This window comes from Zootermopsis nevadensis, unplaced genomic scaffold (genome assembly GCF_977971745.1).
Source record: "Zootermopsis nevadensis isolate Lab colony 2312 unplaced genomic scaffold, Znev_1.0 Znev_ptg000061l, whole genome shotgun sequence".
NCBI classification, from domain to species: Eukaryota; Metazoa; Arthropoda; class Insecta; order Blattodea; family Termopsidae; genus Zootermopsis; species Zootermopsis nevadensis.
This window is the reverse complement of record NW_028259192.1, coordinates 16,693,310-16,715,704: the sequence shown is the minus strand read 5'-3', so window position 1 is coordinate 16,715,704 and position 22,395 is coordinate 16,693,310. Positions and strand designations below refer to the sequence as shown.

Sequence of the window (22,395 nt, the reverse complement as noted above, 5' to 3'; positions counted from 1 at the left end):
GATAGCAGTATTTTCAAAACTGATGCAGTAGACTCAATGCTGTTAATCCTGAAGATTAATTTCTAGTTTAAGAATGAAACGAATAAAATCAAAAAGTTAAAAAATTCTAAATCTGTAATTACATATTCACAATCCAGTCAAAAAACCGAGTTCAGTTACTTGTATCTGTAGAGAGACATTACTTTGATTTCTTAGCAATTGCAAACTTGTATCGTTTTTCTCGTTAGGATTCAGATATCTGATGGGAAAATTAATTCCTCTAATCATTTCAGTAAATTAAACGGATCTTTGATGATGAAATGAAAGGCCAGTTTGTTAGTCTGAACTGATGCTAATTAAAACACGCAGATTCGTATTCCATAAAACAGAGAGGAAATTTGTGTGAGACCCTTTACCTCATGAAACTACTTTGGTCCTGTAATGCGTTTGCCTCTACCTCTGATATACGTCAGTAAATGATGGAGGCGAAGTTTAGGATCCAATGCCAACAACCCAACGTCACTGAACCTGTAAACATCTCTGAATAATCAATGTTCGTCTTAAAAATCGTTTCACTCAGTTGTCAGCGTCAGACAGGCCTTTATACTTTACTCTGCTTGGCGTCTCAGTGGTCACAGCTAGAAGCGTGCTCTTGTTTCAAATCAGTCACACTAACTGTTCTACGCCACAGGGATCAACAAACACTATTTATTTAATGAAACCAGTTCAAATCCACGGAGCAAAGTCCTTTTGGTCGATTCGCAGGTTATTCACAGACGTTCTATCGACTATAAATATGATATGGAGTGGAATAAGGTGAAATGGTTGTCATAAAGAATTTTAGAATAGCTTATACCGTAGAAATATTTGAAAGAACCTAACCAGAAACTAAATTTATTTAAGGGATAATATATTGGGTTCCGTGCAAAATGCTGAGAAGGTAACGTGCTGAGCGAAGTGTGATATTATTTAGTGTACAACACGGTAACCAAGAACTAATGTAACATGCGCGAAACACATTCCGAGAGACAAAACGTATGCCACGAACAAGATATAGAAGACGAATATCATGGGAGAAGTATTGACTATCTATGAATTAAATACATTTCCGGATCCAGTGACATCAGAGAAACTTGTTTAAAATCTGGTCACCCCTCACGGAGCATACTGGCACTCCCATAACCCGGAGCGTTAGAAGAGAATTAGTTGTCCTTCCTTAAACAGCTTGTAATGCCACCGACAAACCTTGTTTCTCATTACTTCTACCCAAGTTGTTACGAGACGTGTATCTGCTAAGCACCATTATCGCTCCGCGCCAATTACAACACAGCGAAGCTGTCACAAATGAAATGCCATTTCTGTTTTGCAGTGTTCTTCGCTATTACCATGTATTATCGTGTCGATGGTTTAGAAAATGGTACAGATGAGGAAAGACTATCTAGAAAGAGACGGTATCTCACGTTTCCTGAAGGAAGCACATTTGTGGTAAGTGAAATTAGTAATTACAAAAGTTGTCAAAAGTAAGTGCCAATCATTAGCTGCTTCTACGCCAGTACTTAGCATGTCTACTGTAAATGTTTTATTGCTTCCAGCGAAACTCTAAATTCGTCTCTACTGTCAAACGGTGTAATATCCATGTTAAATGTTTGCATTCTACAGAACCTGACATCGGTAATATAGGCCTATCCAACGTTATCAACAGTGGTATTGACTTGTACGTATCCAATAATTTAATTTGTAAACACAAGGAGAATTCCAGTGATTTTCGGAACAAGGCACCCAAGATCTAAGTTAGCTTGAGATAAGGCTGTAACGGAGAGTTAAAGCCAGTCCACATATTCAAGCCCTCCTTTGTGTGATCAAATTTGGTCTCTTCCAGCTAGGCTCTGCGGCTAAAAGTGTATGTACTTTGGATCTGAGGAGTGTTAACAGCGGTCAATTCCCTAACCCCAAATTTTCCATAATGTCATGGTCTTGCCGACGGTGGTATTTTCCAAACACGTAACCCTCGCGAAGGGCGAGGGGTTTCTGTACATCTGTGCAATATAAAACATAATCTTCGAATTACATAATCTGCAGAATATTTGCATTATTCTCTTTATTCGAAGAACAGAACTGAAGTACATTAAAATATATTTGATCTTCCTGTTGAACATTAGCAAGTGCGTTAATTTGTAGTTCAGAGCTGTTATGAGAATTCGTGCAATGTTGCCCCATCTACTTACCCTTACTTGTCTCATAATTTCTGCAGATAAATTACCCCGCAATTTATCCACACTTTGGCTTACGGAATAAATAACTGCATTTCACGATTTGTCATCCCCACGTCAAGGATGCTGTACGTAATTTAAGCTTGTGAATCTCTAGGTTAATATCCTCTCAGCATGGCGACTTTGCATATAAAACGACGATAAACCATTTTGTTAAACTTTTAGTTTAATATTCCGTGTAACGGTGTTTCATACAACATTTAAGAACGATGTGTCGGATATAGCCTGTTGTGTGTCGAAACTCACGTGACATTAAAATATTTAAAAAAAATTGTTATTACTTATAAAAAGCTTTCACAAATTGTTACTTTTCAATTAAATATATAAATAAACAGATCGACATTTGTTAATAAAAGTAAAATTATCAAGCGATAAATTAATTATTTTCATATTATCCAATCAAACGTCACGGTCGAGTGGTTAGCACTCCTTCGGATTCAGATATCGATCAGATAGGCTATCCTGAAATATTTCGTCGTTTTGCTCAGACTCATCACGAAAACGTAAGGGTAGCACCTTTAATTATGCAACTCTGCCTCCTTCCATATCCTATTTTGTGTATAATACAAATTTTGAAGATTCATACATTTAATCCAATCTCTAAATAAGCCTCATTTCGTGGTTTACGAAATCCGGTAAGACATAATTTTCACTCATACAAATTGTTGTTAATTGTTATGTATTAACTGTCTTAACTCTATGTGTACAGATGACGATGTCTAATACAAAGGGCCTGATGTGGGATGTTCCGACATTTGGTCGTCCGCCATGGAATTCAATCATGGAGTTTGATCTCGTCTTCAAGCTCCCAAACATGACTAATCTCTTCCCCACACACAAGATGGCCTCTAGAAGGCAGGGCATTCTGTATCAGACTCAAAATCAACACTGGCTGGAGCGACGTGAACTGTACCACCAAATCGAGAATGCGCTGGCTGCGTGAGTAAATTAACGATTTCAACACTTTCCACTGAAGTACACGTTGTTCAAAAAGCATCGATACAATAGATCAGTAGTTACGGTCTCACCTGAAGCAGTACACAGATTTTTTTAAATATCATAAAAAATAAACACGACATATTCGAATCTATTTAATTACAGCCAAGGAGAAGATGGTCGCACGTGTATTTATCGCGCTTTATGTGAGGCTAAGTATCTTCTGAAGCCCGGAAGGTCATTCGTCGAGGATGTAATGCATACCATATTCAGGTGAGTACACGCTTGACATGCACAGATGTTTGCATCAAATTAATATTCGTACTAAATATTTAACAAGTTTCGCTGAGCAGAGTTCTAGGGTGCTTTGATTTGAATGGATATTAAACCGGTTAGTATTTTTGGTCAGAAGAATTTCTTGATTCTCTAAAGGTTTTTAGTAATATACAAAGCAATTACTTTAGGAGCTGGTTATTCTCGGAGGCAAATTTAATATGCGTAATATTTGGAGAGCTTGAGGTAACTGGCTATGGTTATACTGAAAAAAAATCATTTTCATTTTCTTAAGATTAGTGACAGACTAAAGGTTCAAACCTCACGTGACTTAGCACTGTATTACACTGAGCTGCACAACAAAGACTATGTGCCACACCCTCTATATTACCGCCATATTATTTTAATTTTCAAACATGTCTATTTATAATAATTTCACTACTCCCTGTCATATATATATATATATATATATATATATATATATATATATGTATATATATATACAGAAAGTCATTTACAATATTTCCAAGATCCAAGCATTCAAACTATCATATCTTGTTTCAGTGTAGCTCGAATAATCGTATGGATTTTAATTATTATGGCAGCATTATATCCTGACCACTCTTTGCATAATGCAAAGCCGATATCTCGTTTGAAGGTCCGCGCATTATTTATGTTGACACCAGTGTCCATCCTATTTTGTTTTCTGTGCAGACTTCCAAGCGGAAGTGGTGAATGCGGGGTTGATTCAGAAGAATACGAATTAGCAGGGAGCCAGGAAACCTGCGTGAACTGGTCCACAGAGTGTACTTACTCTTTGCTGAATCCGATCATCTCCTGAACAAGTACAAACCTGACCCTCGATCAGCTACTGAGATTTACAGAACAAACAAATTCTGTCCATAGTTAGAATTATGTGTGCAGGCGTAACTTAAAAGAGACATTCGATACAAAACGAGAAATACTCGCAGTGCAATAAACATAAATGTATTACATATCATGAATAAACCAATGATAGGAATAAAATATATATCCTTGCCAGAAGAAGCAAGCCCTTATCACAGTTTCAATACTTGTGTCTTAAGCTGTAAATCATCCCTAAGATTCGCCATGAATAAAACTCTATCTGCAGCCACCAAAGAATAGCTACATTCGGAACCGACATTAAATGGTAATAGACATAGATTTCATATGCCACATTGTATAAGAAGGTATTTTAATTTGTTTAATGTAAATACTTATTTCAACATCCAATGCCCTTATAATTTAATGCATTTTAATGGAGGCTTCAATATTATTTATCTTAGTAAACAACAATTAAAAAACATTGATAAAGTCAGGAGTCAAAAACGGAAACGTGTTTAAAGGCGGTTACTATGATCTACAACCATGACCGCAAATTAAACTTTGCAGTGTAGCAATTTCCAAGGAGCCAATGGCTTAAGGAAACTTTATTTATCACACACGAGTCTTATGTACTAATTATGCTCTCTTCGGACGAAAAGTCAGATCACTGGAGAGTCAGCAACGTTAATTTCTCTAATAAAATAAATTCGTCTAACACGAAATGTATTCTTCTAGCTTTGATATTAAAATAACAAAAAGTGAAAATGTGTTCTCTGGTACGGAGAATACATATTTTCCGAATTCGTTCATAATTCACTGGTGCTGTTGTTCATTAATGTCACACCCAGATGAATATTTGCGAAGCTGGTTACCATCAAGGGCATTCTGATGCAGGTATACGCTTACACATATATGTTTATATACAGACATATAATTTTTTATTTAAGGGATGGTAGCGTAGACGTACGAGGGTGTTTCAAAAAATAACAGCAAATTAAATATTTTGAAATATATAATTTAATTAGAGATACAAATGATATGTCATTTTTATACATAATCACCCGCCTTTTCAATACACTTCTCACACAGTTGCACCAACTTATTTATTCCATCAGAAAAAAATGTTTTGGTTGTGCCTTCAGCCAGGAATGCACCACTTCTTTGACTTCGTCATCATTCCGAAATCTTCGTTCTTCAGGGGTCCAAACACATGATAATCAGAGGGAGCAAGGTCAGGGCTGTAAGATCTGAAATCTCAATCTCCGAATGGTGTGAGGGCGTGCGTTGGTCACCACAGATTGATGTTCGCCCATTTTTAAACGCATCTACCCACTCGTACACTCTTCTCTCGCCAATGCAGCATTCTTCTATGAATTTCACGAGGTTTCACACCCTCCGACCACAAAAATCTGATGATTGCTCGCTGCTCCTCTACGGTGCAAGCAGCTAAGGGCGCCGCCATTTCGTTTATGCATCCCTTACAATTAAGTACGACACGCCATTTATTGGGCAGTGTCAAAAACCTTCTCTAAGAACGTATCTTCCCTGTGCGGGAGTTTGAAATGCCTGGGGTATTTGTTTCGTGAAATATTGTCAATTTTCTGTTACTTTTTGAAACGCCCTCGTACAAATAACACGAAAGCGTTCGGAAAAGTTCCAAAAACTTACTAAACAGAAGTTTTGTTCTTCACGAAGATCAATCTTAACACGATATTTAAGATTTTCAATCACGAAATTCAACAGCTGAGTGATTATACTATCGCTTGGTATTCGGGAGGTCCCAGTTTCAAATCCCGATCTGAAGACCCGTAATCGTGGCCGACATTTCCGTGGTTTTCGTCTCAGTTGCTACATGTAAATTATTTTATTGTTCATTCCGATAGGCCAATGGCGCTTTCTTCCATATACGTTTCAATTCCTTATCATTCTATCAATCTGGGCTATATATTCGTAGTTTTGTTACTGACAGTGTCGTTAAATAAACCACAAATAAATGAAATAAATAAGGGTCCTGAATTGTGTTCCTAAATATTTACTTCAGTCTCTATATCTGGTTACTTTGAAAGCATGAGTCCACGCCCACACGCTTTATAAAATTCATGTCTTTGTAATTTAGTAATTCGCAAAGGCAAGCCAGTTTCGAGAATATATTAATAATGCCGTATAATTAGCATCGAATGCATCTCTAAAGCCGCAGAAAAAGAATAGTAATTATAAATTCTTTATAACATATTGCCATGGAAAGCTGAACAGGATCTGAATATATTTCTACAAGTGCAAAAACCAAATATGAGTATAGTGTCTGTTTAGGTCTGTTCTTTGCTTATTTAATATGCCATTTAACTGCATCTGTTGGTATAAAGAGAGTAAAAAACATATTTTTATTATTTATTTAGATGTGCAATTATATATTTTGTTTCGTAAGCCTCAGTTATTATAACGAAACTCCACTGAGACATGCATCTCAAATACATGTTAGAAGAATCACTTATTTAGGTAGCATGCATCATTAGATTCACTGAACTCGATATTATCATAAGATACAGGTTGTTCAGTAACTACGTCAATACTTCACAATCTTATTCCTGAAATCGTTCTTAGTCAAAATTTTCATACGAATATATCCGATCTACGGAACAAGTCGATGGCCTTTCTCATTTTTGAGAAAATATTTCTAGATTGATAACCCTTTATAAATTCATTTATGCCTCTGTACAAGCCTCTAATATTATTGTTCTTAATCTTTCTTTCCAAGCTCATAATTTTGTCCACCAGATATGCTCTTTTGTTTTTGGTTCAATATTTATTATTAATAATTTAAATGAAACATAGTCTGAAATAACTATTAATTAATACCATAACTATGTTGACGTAGCTTCAATGTTCCTGTCAATGAACTTGATAGGACATATCAAGTACCTGTCACTGCCAGACAAATGCTGTCAGTTGAAAGTGGAAGGGTCGAAGGCTGAAATACCTTTTTGCACTGTACGCTGCTTCTCTGCGTTGCACGACATCCCACGTCTAGTCAGATACAGAACGAGGTAGGGGATACGACTCAAATGACCACATGGCAGAACACATACAATTTTTGCTCCGATATTTACATCGGCTGGGGCGTCATAATGCCATTCCCCCAAAGGCGTGGTTCATAGTTAAGCATTAGGGACAAGTTTATATTTACAATAGCTGACAGAACAGAGATTGATGATTCCTGGTTTGTCAGCTACCTATAGTAATAGCTATCTTAGTGCTATGTAATGTGTGGAGTATAAATAAATCCTTCACACAAAACATCGGATGGACAGCGGCACAGTGATTATTAATTCAGAAGTCAATACGTCTGTGTGGATTTTGCTTCTCTGGGTTGTGACGCTGTGCAGACTTGCAGATAGATATCAATGTTTTCGACAAATGTAATCTCCATCCACGTTTAGCCCTGAAGACAGAGACAGGACATTTCTCCGTCACAAACCAGAGAAGCAACGTCGTCATCCTTACACTTGTAGCATAACTATGACTTCAAATCAGCAAAAGACTTGCTAGACAACGAAACACTTGTATATCTGTTTATCGGGGTAGCCAATCGCAGAGGTAAAATTTTTTTTTACAAATTTTTCACATTATCAGAAATTTTTTACTGTATATAATGTATAGAAAAATACGCAGATAAAATTGTATGCATATGTATAGCATTATACGTATACGTTCCACAGTTTATGTACTGAACTTCATGTTGCCCGCATACAACCAAATTTTGCCGAAGTTGCCCGCACAACAAAAAAAGGTTGGACACGCCTGCTGTACACTATAATTCCGATGATGAAAATACTTGGGGGGGAAAACCTAAAGCAAATGAGGCAGGGAAATGTTTATTACGGAGACGGCATTTAAACCCAAAATATATGTTGGTCATATCAAGACAAATCTGACGGAAATGGATATTAATTTCCTTGTAATAATAATACACGATTATTGTTTAAAAACTGAAATGTTGTTTGGAAAAGAACTTTGTTACATACACAACTAAAAATCAATAATTCGAAACTCAGAATCATGCATGAAAAGCTACTTTAAAATCTTCTTATTAAACAGTGTCTTGTCAGTGAAAAACATACATCAGGCAATGTGAAGACGACCATGAAATTTCTAAACAATTCTATTATTACATTCTGGATACATGCGTTTCATCCTTTGTCATCCTTCGGAAAAGTATAAGACGCAAAGGGCTAATACTGCTGCCAGTGTCGTGATTATGCCGAGTGACGTGTGGAAGGGAAGTAGCTAGGAGGGCAAGCTTGAGTTTGTCTCCATAACAACGCGTTTCTCTAGAAAGTAACGTAATATTAGAACTGGCTGGAGTCCTCAGAAATCAATAGACCAGAGAACGAATTTTTGTCTTCTCTGTTGTGATGCTACCGAAATAATTGAACTAGAACCTACTGAAAATACCACATTACGTAACAATTCTCTGCGGCCCATCCATTCGCCGGACCTTACGAAAGGTCAGAAACTGAATACCCATGTAAAAGACACTTCCCCAGAAAATGGGTGGTCTTTTGAATCGAATCACGGTCCAATTATCGCGACATTCTTATAAGTGTTTAGACTATAGTCTTACAGGTGGTTACGAACATTTCACAGAAACCTATGTATCGCCTTCATATGCAGAGTAGAAGGAAATATAGAACACTACAAGCCTGCATTGCATCGTAACGCACAGATCACAATCCAAATTTTTGAGCCTAATTCCTATAAATGTAGCATGTGATAAAGTATGGCCCGCATCAGACATCAAGATGACGAAGGTGATGATAATAATTATGACTGTGTTATAAAAGAAAGATAGCTGTCAAACTGAACTTTGAAGGCAGCTAGCTGTAGTCCATCAACAAACACAAGGAGTTAATGTTATGGTAATCAGTATTTGTGTGAGAAATCGAATGGTTAAATGTACAATCCACAAGCCTTCCGTTTACTGAACTTTGTTATTGCTTCTGTAAACTTCAAATAAGAATAAACATGCATTTATTTATTCTATTAATAAGCTCAATATACGACTGTCATTCAGTCCAGTTGCTGTCACATGTTCCAAAATGGCTCTGAGGAGAGTAAACACCACGGGCTAACGGAAGAGCTACAGTATGGAGGAAAAGTACTCCCTCCCTGGGCTGTAAAACCTCAGCGGAGTACCCGTTTGCCAGTAAGTATCCAGAAAACATCACAAACAAATTCTAAGTCTAAGCATAAGTATTCGAAAAGATAGTGGGGACGATTCATCAAAGCAGCAAACGTTAACACGATATCAATCTTACGTTTTACTTACCTTCATCTTAATTACACATGCATATATCTTATATTTATCTTAAAACAATAATTTTTACACAAATACTTTTCACATTTTTGGTTGGTTTCCGAACAGGCAGACGTTAAAATGCGTCGATTAGTTTCGCCATGTCTGCCTATCCGCATTTAACAATTCTTCAAATACTGAATAAATTTTTGTGAAAATTGATACACGGAAGGCTAACTAAAATTTATCGACACCTTTCAGTTTTGGTAAAAATCGGACAATGACAATGAACAGTTTATACGAAGATAAATATCAGTATCTCCGCACATCTTACATTATGTCATACGCTACACTAACACGGCTACCGTTTAAATTTCTTATGTGGAAGAGAGGAAACTTTTTGTGTTTAAATCTCCTCTACCAAAATTTACCAGCAACGAACGTGTCCCTCAACATGACACATGTTGCACTTATATGGTGTGAAATTCAAACCAAGGACTTACGAAGTACGAAAGAGGAGTGCTGCTTCGCCGCTAAGTTAGGTGGTGCATTACAACTCTTCCCGATTTGAACAACAAAAATTTGAACACATAAAATAAGAACATGCGGAAATATAATCTGTTATCGACACTGTTTGTGCTCCATAGGTTAGCAGCCAATGCTTACGGTATCACCGTCATGAAAAATTGTGCCTCGCTAGTCCTCACAATGGCCTTGATTCAGTTTTGTCGAAGTGACTTTGAACATCTAGGATGGGAGAAGAAGCTGTCTAGATGGAAGAGATACTTAAATTTTCCAACTGGAAGTACCGCTGTGGTAAGTCTCATGACTGATTATTAGTTATTCATCCACGCTGTTTCACTGGCAGCGACTAAGTTATATACAAATTTGGAATAATTACTGTGACATTTGAGAAGGTAAGTATTTCAAATATGGAAATTCTTTAGTACTTCTACCACGAAATCTGCATGTCATTTCGTTCATCACACCAATAAAGCAAGTGTTTGTTTTTAAGACACTTGCCGATCAATAGTAGATGACAAATTAGTAATGTAGTAGAATAGATACAAAGATACGTCCCGATCTTCTCCGTTTTTATTCTCAACTAAATGCAACAAATTATTCTCACTGTGTCACCTGCATCATTAATTTGTGGTAACAGAGACAAACGGAAACATTCTCCGAAACGTCGGATTTCTATTCTCTATTGAAGCGGCTGACCGCTCGACAAGACACCATCTTTTTCCGTGGCCGTGATAACTCCGTATTTTGATGTTTGCAGCTGCAGGTGGTCATGTCGACGGGATTGATATGGGAACGCACGAACTCTCCAATCCCGAGATGGAACATCGTCATGGCCTGGGATCTCGGCTTCAAGCTGCCCAATAACACCCGGCTGACTTTCGGCACGAGAAATCGCAGGTACTCGAAGACCTGTGAGATAGACTATTACCTCCACAGAAGAGAAAGACGGGAACTGTACCGCAGCATCGAGGGAATCCTGGACGTGTAAGTAACCATGAAAGAATCGAAACAGTTTTGAATGAAACATGAAATATCTTCAGTGGTTATATAAAGTAACAACGCTATTCATTAAAATCTGTTTCTGTGATCGTGATGTTGTGGTAACATATATTTGATCAGACTATCTTTTCATTAGTCTCACAATAATTTTATTAGCTCCACACCGAAATGCATAGAGGTTGTACAATGAGACTCTATTTTCACATTCTGACATACACAAATACAGCATGGAGTGAGTATATAGTCTATAAATAAATTTAGTATAATAAAATTTTCGTCGATTGTGGCCTTTTGGGTGTAGTCTTGTGGGTGGTTATCAGCAGTTCGAAATAATATATAGTCTTCATCAGGTGGGTTGAAATTCGGGAAATACGATATTTCGAAACGGTGGTAACTACTTACGAGATTACACGGCGTAAATTTTTCGAAGACCACAGTCGACATTTTCATCATCCTAAGTACCTCAAATCTCAAAACAATCTTTTGTGTTTTGTTTCTAGGCATGGCGTTGATGGTCATATTTGCATACTAAGAACACTTTGCGAAGCCAAGGATCACCTCAAGCCCGGAAGGTCCCTAGTGGAAGATATCTTGCATGTTATGTTCACGTACGTTATTTTAACATCGTAGCTCATAACTGCTACGCTACTTTAAGAAACGAAGATATACAGCGAGGAGATAAGAGCTTAAATATACTTCCACTTATTACCCTAAACTAGTGTCGCGTTTTCGCCATACAAAACAGTGCCTCTTTAATTTTTATAAAATTCGCTTGATTATTTTCCATTTCGGAAATAACAAAATTATCCAAGAGAATGTTAAAATAAACCTACAATTCATTTACTTTTACGTTATTTAAACATTCCATTAATTCTTATAAAAGTATATTATCGATTATAACATTACGACAAAATCTGTAACACAATGTTACAATTTCCTTTGTGCAGATTCAATATTGGACGAGATGGGAAAACGTACGTTAAATCTGAACATGTTTGTCAATGCATAAAAACATTATTGTTTAAGTTTGATCGTTACCTAACGAACTAAAGCCTAGTAAGACTAGGCCTACGACATTTGTACATGAGAGACAGAAGAGGAAAAACCTGCGAAACTAACTTCATAATGTGGGAAAATATGGGCGGGGAATTCAGAAAAAGTGGTGCAAATGATAAATTCATACACTTGAGCCGAAAATACTGAAGGGAAGATACCACTAGGTAGACGTAGGTGTAGATGGATCGATAATATTAGAACAGATCGTGATGAGACAGGGAGTAAGGATGTGGGTTGTATTTATCTCGCTCCATTGTCAGACTTGTGCAAACAAGGTAATGAATTTTCAGTTTCCATAAGAGGCAGAGAATCGTTTGACTAGATGAGCGACTATTAGCTTCCCAACAGGGAATCTGCTCCATAGAGTTGGTTGCGAATAATCTTCATAAACAGGACATGCCAGAGACATTTAATATATACCATTTAACCCTATCAAGCTCATAGTTTATCCAAGTAACACATAACACTTCACTCCTTAACATATGGAAACAGCCTTTATTTTATTTTTAAAACCGTACGAAAACCATAAAAAATCATTAAAAATAAAGTGGTGCACTCAGTTACCTAAGTGATTTAAAAGGTTATCGGAAGAGATTTAAAATAAAATTCCATCAAGTACGTCCAAATCTTCCGCTGTAACTTTTGGTATAAACAACTGAAGGGATACAAAGTCAGGGCCTCTATACATGGACATAAGTTGCGGTTCTGCATTGAAGGGCCAGAATTATAATAAAAGTATGACCGAGTGTCAAAGAAGCTAGAGAGAAGTGGCAAATTTTATTGGCTTAATGCCTCCATATGTTTCATAAGTTTCTCTTTTCAGAATCCCACACGGAGGAGGGGATGAATTTGAAGCAGACGGTTATGACAGAGCTGCAACCGACAGCTTCTGCAACTCCATTGAAACACGGTGCCCGTTTTCATTTCTGCAATATTTACTTACATAATTAAATGATCTAATAAATTCAAATCTTGTCGGAATTATAATTGAGCTGCAGTAGAGCAAAACTGCAAATATGCCGTGACCTCAAGATGACGTGTTATGACACTGAACTTGCGAGACTTAAGTGTTCATGGTAGTTGAAAGGATTTTTCAGCATTTCATGAAGTGTCTCGCATTGTGTATTTTGTGAGAACTGAAGTTGCCACCGCGAAGATGTCGAGTGTAATCTTCTGGGTTGTGACGCCGTGCAGGTTTGTAAGTTATTACCACATAAAAGATGGAGGTTATACCCTCCTCCGTCGTTGGTTACTACCTACAAAACTACGAGGCCTCAAGATCCGGCAGATAAACGTCGAGTATTCGCTTCTTGCAAAGCCAATCAGCGTTAGAAAAATACACTATTTAGAACAATAAATTATAGTGCAAACAACGCTAAACAACATTCTATAGATCATAAATTCCGAAACAGAGATATGCTTATGCTTATTTTTGAGACATACTTTGCACACTTTCAAACATGGAATAATTATTTTCTTTAAAATAAAAATATATTTGTTCATCTCTTCTTAACCTACTCACCATTCTCAAGGGAAGGTAACAGACTTGTGACATCACCATTCTGTCTGCATGTATGTCCTTTCAACTATTACACCGACTGATATTTTTACACGAAAAGAGGCATAACGTTATGCCACTGTGGTAGTGCTGAAATCAGTATTAACAACATGGGGAAACACGAACGTGTGAGCTGTAGACAATGACGGCGATATAATGACAGGAGACTCCACAACATGCGTGCAATTAAAAACATAAAATCCAATTTCGTAACTCATAATCTCACACCCACTTATTGTTATCAGTCAGCATAACCTATAATGACCAAACAACATAGCCCAAGCAAACCTCAACTCAGGTAGCACCAGAGAAAATCAAATAATTTCTTTTCCAGAGATGAGAATCCACATAACCTACACTCAAGCAACATACGAGGATCAGCAGATTTGTAAAGAAGAGCAGTTACTATGTGCGAACAGTTCCACCGATCGAGAACACCTCGGTTTACCGGATCCAACATAAAATAAGCCTCCCCATTTCTAATCTGATGACGGACGTTCATCCTTCGAAATGCTGTAATTTTGTGAGGTTTTAAGATGTTATAAGACATTAAAAACAGGCGATGGCTGAAGATCGAGGGAAAAAAACACGTATAAGACCATCGCAAAACAATTACAAAAATTAGTTTTCTAAATAAGTGTACCCACTTTACACTACACACATGCAGTAAATATCAATATAAAACGTTTTATTATTTTCAGTATTATTGAAAATTTGTTCCTCTGATTTCTTTTCATGGGTCTATGAACTACGTTGATCATCGTCCCTAGAGAAACTTTTACAGTCCTGTGTTAACTCATTCTCTTAGCTTCAATTATCTTCTTGTGCTTAAAACCGCTAAAGCTGGATACAACGTTGTAAATTAACGAGTACATTAAGCTCACGTTTTGTTAGGGCAGAGTACAGGTGTTCTCTCTCAAGCCATATCTTTAGCTCGTATTTAGAAATGTAAATTTGCTAGTAAAATACCATCCAAAAACCTCCTGCCAAGATACGTCGGCTCTCAGTGAGAATCCTACATGCGACAGCTCTTAATTGTGAGTCCAAACATTCTAGACGATATGCTACACAAGGCAAGGAAATAAACGTTCGTGTTTACCAAGTTAAAAAGTGTCCACGACGAAAACCCAGGAAGTCGTCTTCTTCGGCAAAGTAAAGTAATGATTATATTTTTCAGTCATTGAGGAAAGGCGTGAATGTGTACGTAAGGTAAAAATTTACGTAATTGACACGCCATATTGGGTATAACTATTTTTGTAAAACCACTAATATTATCAAGTGTTTGTTCTTACGTTATAAATGCTTGCAAAATAAGAATAGAATAACAGGTTACAAATTATGCCATCATTTTAGGAAGAATTAAACTATTTTTATGAACGAAGAGTAATTAACAAACAAAACCAACGAAAAACTCATTTAAACCAATTCAAAACGTTAAAAAAATTATTACATCACGATTAGATAATTGAAACCATTCATAGCGATTAATTACATTATTTTACAAAACCAGTGTATTTACAGTCCGGTATCAGAAAATTGATGTTCAATACAGTTTATACCAAACACCGCTAGTTCCATCCACCTCCCGTCCGCACAGAACACTACATTTTATTCTTCCATCACCCTTTCGTCATTCAATTTCGTTTTGAAAACTTGCACATCTACTATTCACAGATTGCCAATTGAATACTTCCTAGTAGCAGAATGCTACAGCGATTCGTCGCACTTCTGCTGTTAACAGAAATGATCCAGATTTATGGATGTGATCTTAAATCTCTTAAAAGAAATGGGACGTTGTCGAGGAGGAGGAGATTTCTGAAGTTTCCTGATGGGAGCCTAGCTGTGGTAAGTGTGTTTCTAAAATAATGAATACACGAACAAATGTAAGCGATGAAATATGTTAATGTAAGAAAAGTTAATAAAGAAAGTTAAAGTATATGCTGTTGGTTAGTAGTTTTCTAAAATTATTTTATTTGAAGGCTCCTCGATTTTAATAAAATATCTTGAAGCCTATAACGTATAAAAATGACTTAAAATGTGATTTAGAAATTTAAAAATTAATTACTGAAGAAACTTAACATCTAAAATGAAATTTTTTCTAATACATTTATTTTGTTTAAAATTTAATACATAATCTTACTATTAGCGCTCCGAAGACAATTTCATGGTCATTAGGGGAACGCGGCTCCCACTGTGGGAAACGCTAGTGTAATTGTAACATAGGGAATTACAGAAATTCAAATCTATAAAGACCTACTTGTTATTTTATCTTTCTCATATAAGCTATGCGTTGGACGACCGCATTTCAGTTCCCGGCAAGGACATTACTTTCCTTCCTGGAAGCAATACAGTGTCGTGTCAAACGGGAATAGCAGCTTCCACCTGGGAAAGATAGGCCAGAGCTTGAAGCTAACGTTACCTCAGCCTAATTCCGGGGCTCAGAACGAGCGGAGGTTCAATTTCACACCCCATACATGTACGTTGTGCGTAACGTTTATTCACAGGGTTGACGTTCGCCCAATCTCACTACCTGCATGTCATTAAGATAATTTATGAAATATCGGTATAATATTACAAATACCATAAAATATTTGTTTCTCTTGAGTCTATTTGTAAGTTCAATGCCACTGCAAAAACATTTTACTCCTATTACTTACATGAACGATATATTAATTAATTTTTAGATTCCCAACTTAATTCGAGAGTATTTAATGGTGACTGATGGTAAATATCGCTAACAAATGGCATTGCAATCACACGTCAAAGTATTTAACTTTGTGTCAGAGAAAATATACAAATAATCTTGCAGATAAATTTGACCTTCACCGATGCACTCATCTGGGAGTTAACTAACTCCCCAAATCCAACCTGGAATAACATCTGCGAGGCCGACGTCGACTTCAAATTGCCCAGTTACTCTCTGGATACTTTCGGGAAAAGACCCGGGAAAAAGAGAAGAGGTTTCTCGGGGTATTATCGTCTGCAGAGGAGCGAGAGGTTGGACCTGTTTCGTAAGATAGAGGACTTGATGAATCTGTAAGTAACAAGGCCTAAATTTTTTAAATCACTTGCACGAAACAGGCATAGCCCTTTTGTTTTCCTCCGTCGTCGTATATGTGTGAGAAAGCTATTCGACGTTTCGGATAACGTGAGGCAGCCAGTCACAAATTCGTAACTTGTTACATCAAGGAAATCTGGAATTATTTTCTGGGAAATAACTCCCATTCACAACTCTGATAGTGATGAAAACTGCCTCTAAAACAACATTTTCGTGTAGACAGTGTTTCCTCTAAAATATAACTAACTAACTAACTAGATGGCTTACCGAACCCGAAGGTTCATCACCGAATTAACCAAAGCCCTCCACCGGACCCTGTCCTGGGCCTATATATTAAATAACGAACCTATAAATTAACATTTGAAATATTCGTCGTATGAGGAATTTTGAGCGGGTAAAGACTCAGAGGGAAAATACGAGATAGTGAACGATAATGAGACGAAATTTCGAAGCACATAAAATAGGACACTTCCCAACAGTCATTAAAATAGACATACGGCCAATACATAAATTTAAAATTTATGAATTTGTGACACTAATAACGTGGCATCAATTGTATTTAGTGAAGAATTATAGCAGGATGGTGTATGAAAACGGTAACAGTTAAATATAAATGTTTTTCTTCTCCCTTTTCGGGGTTTATCGTGGCCGGAATAAGAGAGTTATGTCTTGTCCCCAGGTACGGAGTTAGTGGCCACGACTGCATGCTGAGGACTCTCTGTGAAGCCAAGGAACGCCTCAAGCCGGGGAATTCGTTTGTTGAAGACATTTTGCAGGTCGCATTCAGGTAAGAATCGAGCTCAGGTTAGCTCAGAACACACCTCGGAACGTATACTCGTAAGAGTTATATATAACCTTTACCATCCCTGTGTCGCGTCTTAAGTGCGGTCCAGCTGGACGTTCGACGCCAAGTGCATACTTCGAAACTCCTAACTACAGGCTGAAGTTCGGCCGACAACCCGTACTACGAGGCTTCAGACCGCCTCTTCCTGTGCGATAAGAACTGAAACCTAATTCAAAGACAATTTCTAATGTCAGACGTTAAGCCTGTTGCGACTTCGTTTAATATAGAAATCCACCAGTGGCGAATGTTCCGATCTGATTAGCAGTGCGCAACCAGACCACGAACATTGGTGGAACATAGGATAAATGTTTTACTTTCCTTCTTTGAATTGAATTGTATTGAATTATTATAACAACACATTATCATTAGGGTTTGTCAATACAATCCACGGTATATTTTTCCGCACTTCACTAATCACGCCATGTTCTTAAAAGCGTCCTTAAATAAATTATACATACATAAGAAATGAAGATACGTCATATTCTCTATTCAGGTAAAGAGGGCAGAATTACATATATGAAGGTAATCGTTACTAAATGAGTCTCATTTCAGAATTCCGTACGGAAGAGGTGACGACTTTGAAGCAGAAGGCTACAATCAAGCAACCAACGACACGTTCTGCAAGTCAGTGACCCAACGCTGTGACTTCTCTTTATTGAAATATTTGCTTCAAGAGTGAATCAAATTAATTATCAAATGCGACACTGACAGAAATGAGAACGAGAGTAGACAAGGAAGGAAAGAAATAAGTTACGAAACTAGACGTTAATTAAATGTACATGAGAAATAAACGCATTGAAGAGGAAAACAATTATTTCTGTGCACAGAAGACAACCACAGAGGCGAAGGACCAAAACAAAAGAAAAAATCATCAAACAGCGACTTCATACTCGTCTGGAAAATGTTGAATTTCTTGCTCCAAACCAAACGGTTTCAATACGTTGACTACAGAGCAATTAATTGGAACAGATATACAAATGATTTTGCTACACTGTTTCATAGCTCACAATACCCCACTCAAAACAGATCCGATTTATGTTTAAATACTCATTTGAGTAGATTTCGTTTACAAATACGAGTTAATGTGAGTTAACAGACCGTTTAACACCTGATTAGATCCGATTTATTTGAGAACACAAAAAAACCAAGATAAAAAATTAAACAATTTATTCTGTAAATGTCTCTGAAGACGGTTTTATATTAATACTTGAACTGTTTTGGACATTATCCATCGTCATTTGAAAGCGTTTCTAAAAAGTCTTAAAAACTACGTTTCGAAAGATAGATCTTCCGTCGTCTTCAGGTAGAAAGTTGTGGAAGACACTTGTTTTGTTTCATCAGGCAGACCGAGACATTTCCGATCTGTGATCCATCATACCTCCATATCTTGTGAAATTCGCTGACTAAGCGTCTGTTCTTACACTAAGAACTGAGACCATTTATGATAACTACCTGCAAAAGTTCATGGGCGCTAGTTTAGTCAGGGTGCGGAACAACCTGAAACCTTGTTCAAATAAAGAGAACTGGTCTTAAACCATGTTTTGTTTTCACTACAGATCAAGTAACGGAGTTCCTGACCACATATTTAGGCTTACTGTTAATGCATACTTTTCTGATTTGTGTACAAATTCACTCCACCGGTCTGTGAACTGTTAATTTCCGCAACCTAACCTTTCTTTCTTCGCTCGCTTGCTTGCTTACTCGCTTAGCTTCCGTGTAAACGAGACTGCTAATACATACTTCGTAGGTGAGGCTTCAAGGGCATAAACAATATAAAATTTGGGGGCACAGGAAAGTGACATTTACTGCTAAAGTGGAATCGTCGATTTTTAGTTTTTCCTACAAGAAACGTAAGTAAATGAGGTACGCGGAGACTGAGTTTCTTTGTACGATAAAGAATTATCTTATTCTGTTGTCTGTTCTGTGGACTAGACGTAATGAGTGAAAAATTTGAAAGTGGACTCAATTCTCAGTGGATAAGTATATGTGAATGCTTAATGGTGTATTTCTGATTGGCGTATTTAATGGCAAACAAAATGGAAAACAAGCCAACTTGTTAACTAGACAAGCATTTAATTGTGTATTTCTAACAATTTTTTATGATTTTCCGATGTATGCTGAAGAGCTTTAACAAGGGGAGGGCACAAACACTTTATGCTGTGTCAAAAATAAATTTAGATCGCCGTTTGCTGGATCTCGTCCCCATGTCATTGTGAATATTTTTATACCAACTGAAAGAGTATTGTCTGGAATATAAATGTACTCATGTTCCAATCACCCAGTTTTTTGATGCAGTGAGAAGTCGATAAGGTTAAGTCGCCTCTATGAACCCCGTTTCAAACTACTTTCAAAGCCTAGACGTAAAGCAATTGTACTGACCTGTGTGTAGATATACTCTGGTTGTTAAAAGTATGTATCTAAGCCACTGTATCCAAGTATCTTAGACATTAATACTGCGATAATATTACGTACAACAAAGTAATTTATTATCCGTAATGAGAGTATCATAACCTGACAAGTATCTAAGATATATAATTTGAAATATAAATATAGAATTCCAACTGCACAGCACACTCTATAAAAGTGTCTCCAGTGTTGTTTTCAGCAAAAGTCCGTGAATATTTCGTATGACATATTCCTTTTGGAATTCACTAACAAAACTTCTCCAAAGTGATGACCAGCGCATAGAAATGTTAGAAAGTGTAAACCCAACCTGGACGAAGGGTGATAAAATACATTTCTCTAATGCGTGTCTCTATCACAATTGAATTTTCTATGTAGTATACACTTCAGCCGTAACAGAAGTCAGAATTCCTCAGAACACCTAAATAGTAAGTCTTGACAAAACAACTGTAATTAAATATTTGTAATTATATATATTATACATAATTATATTCAAACCATGCGAAATCAATAGTGAATAGTGTAAGGTGATTTTATACCGGGAAATAAATAAGGTTTATATAATGTATAGCGTTTTAATAACAGAGTAGGAGGGTCGGAAAACCCAGAAGTAAAAGTGAAGTTTCATTTCAAGGTTTCGAGCTCAGTCAACAATTACTTGTTTCTCTGAGCTTATAATTTTAACATTAAAAGTGCGAACATAAACTAATGTACGTCTTCAATGAAAGATAAAAGGTAAAAATCTTTGGACGTAGAATCTCCTGTTTCATCCCCTGACGTAACTGCAATTTCTACAAGCCTCTCGCATTCTCTTCGCAGATTTCATGTTGAAGATCATTCTCCTATCAATATGAAACACTACATCGTTCTAATGGTGCTAATTGAGTTCGTTCAATTTTGTACCTGCGAGGTGAAACATCCCAAAAGACAAAAGCTACTTTCTAGGAGGAAGCGATACCTGTCTTTTCCAGATGGAAGCTCCATTGTGGTAAGTGTTCTTCCTATCAGGCTACAAATTCCAATATCTGTTAAAAGGAATATGTTAAGGTGGAATACTGAAATACGGTGGAGAAAAAAGCCCTTGACTGTCACGTATTCATGTACATTTTTGAAGTTATTAGAATCGTAAACAGATAAAATGTCTATGCAGATAATAAGCTATTAAAATAACTAATAAATCATCAAAAATACAAGAATATAAATATGATTCATTACTGTGTATTGTATTCATTTAGGCTGGTTCTACACCTGAAATTCGATCTACATTTATATAAAAATACCAAGTCATAACTCTCTATTATAACAATACTTCAGATACCAAATAATATATCACTAAAATATGCACAGATAAAATAAAATATTAGTGTCTCTACACAAGCTATAATTTACGACAGAGACAGTTCCAACATACGAGAAAAAACAACTATCTAAAACTATTCCGTCAAAGATCCCACTTAAGTTGACTGTGTTCTTCCGGATTGTGACACTATGCAGTCTGGAATTTTAGATTCTCAGGCGTTAAAAAGCCGATCATTTTCATCTGGGTTGTGACACCGCATCATCTTCGTCCTGAAAATTGATGCGATACGTTCCCCCGAAACGTTGTAAGACACCTGTGATATCACAACCCAGAAGGTCGCGATCGACATCGTGTAGTCACGTAGCGATCTCTCCTCTTAAGATGAAAGCAACAGCATCTTCCAAAAGTTTGCCATCTACCGACGAGTTACACAACGTTAAAAGCCGGCCCAACGTGACCAGGATCCTTACTGACTGTTGCAGATAAATCTGTCTTTTGCCAACTCCTACATCTGGGACTACACTCCCCAACCGCGGCCGTCGTGGAACAGTCTCTGCGAGGCCGACATCGGCTTCAAACTGCCGAACAATTCTCGGTTGTTCTACGGCAAAAGGAAGAGGAGTTCACCAGGATACTACCTCGTGCACAGAAGCGAAAGGATGGAGCTCTACCGGAACATAGAGGGCTTGCTGGATATGTAAGTGTAAGGGGGCTTGAATTTTTCAGAACACTTTTCTGTCACGTTCTTCTGTCTCAGAACAGTGATGATACATGCATGTTCATTTATTTGTGTGAGATTTTAGGTTTTCACGGCAGCAAGTCGATCTTCTGAGTTGCTGCGCAGTGTAGTCTGGTACAAGTTCACCGACGTTTCAGAGGTGTTTGCTGCCTCAATCATCATCATCATCATGATCTTGATGACTGAGGCAGCAAGAGCCTTTGAAACGTCGTTAGTATTCTACCAAACTACACGGTGCAAACAACTTAGAAGGCAGTCATTTTTAATTCAAATTACAGTGTTTTCTCGCATTAATGTCCAAGAAGTTGGGGTATCA

General features: G+C 37.1%; 3 protein-coding genes across 6 annotated transcripts in view; 2 read left to right on the top strand and 1 right to left on the bottom strand.

The window, feature by feature from the left end:
• The window catches only part of LOC110837208 (uncharacterized), a 120,236-nt gene that overhangs the window by 82,639 nt on the left and 15,202 nt on the right, over window positions 1–22,395 (bottom strand). The gene's annotated exons all lie outside the window — the stretch shown is intronic.
• On the top strand, window positions 1,160–4,707 carry LOC110837204 (uncharacterized). The gene is made up of 4 exons (XM_022079089.2): window positions 1,160–1,464; window positions 2,959–3,188; window positions 3,351–3,458; window positions 4,173–4,707. The coding sequence occupies exons 1-4, from the start codon at window positions 1,324–1,326 to the stop codon at window positions 4,297–4,299; spliced, it is 606 nt and encodes a 201-aa protein (XP_021934781.1). The 5' UTR covers window positions 1,160–1,323; the 3' UTR covers window positions 4,300–4,707.
• Window positions 9,413–13,635, top strand: LOC110836757 (uncharacterized). Its single transcript, XM_022078313.2, has 5 exons — window positions 9,413–9,507; window positions 10,245–10,413; window positions 10,880–11,106; window positions 11,622–11,729; window positions 13,001–13,635. Exons 2-5 carry the CDS (start codon window positions 10,276–10,278, stop codon window positions 13,122–13,124), a joined length of 597 nt encoding a protein of 198 aa, XP_021934005.2. The 5' UTR covers window positions 9,413–9,507; window positions 10,245–10,275; the 3' UTR covers window positions 13,125–13,635.

Coding starts and splice junctions, on each gene's coding strand:
- LOC110837204 (XM_022079089.2), top strand. CDS start 1,324: ATGAAATGCCATTTCTGTTTTGCAGTGTTCTTCGCTATTACCATGTAT. Junction 1,465..2,958: donor CTGAAGGAAGCACATTTGTG/GTAAGTGAAATT, acceptor CTATGTGTACAG/ATGACGATGTCTAATACAAA. Junction 3,459..4,172: donor GTAATGCATACCATATTCAG/GTGAGTACACGC, acceptor TTTTCTGTGCAG/ACTTCCAAGCGGAAGTGGTG.
- LOC110836757 (XM_022078313.2), top strand. CDS start 10,276: ATGAAAAATTGTGCCTCGCTAGTCCTCACAATGGCCTTGATTCAGTTT. Junction 11,107..11,621: donor ATCGAGGGAATCCTGGACGT/GTAAGTAACCAT, acceptor TTTTGTTTCTAG/GCATGGCGTTGATGGTCATA. Junction 11,730..13,000: donor ATCTTGCATGTTATGTTCAC/GTACGTTATTTT, acceptor TTCTCTTTTCAG/AATCCCACACGGAGGAGGGG.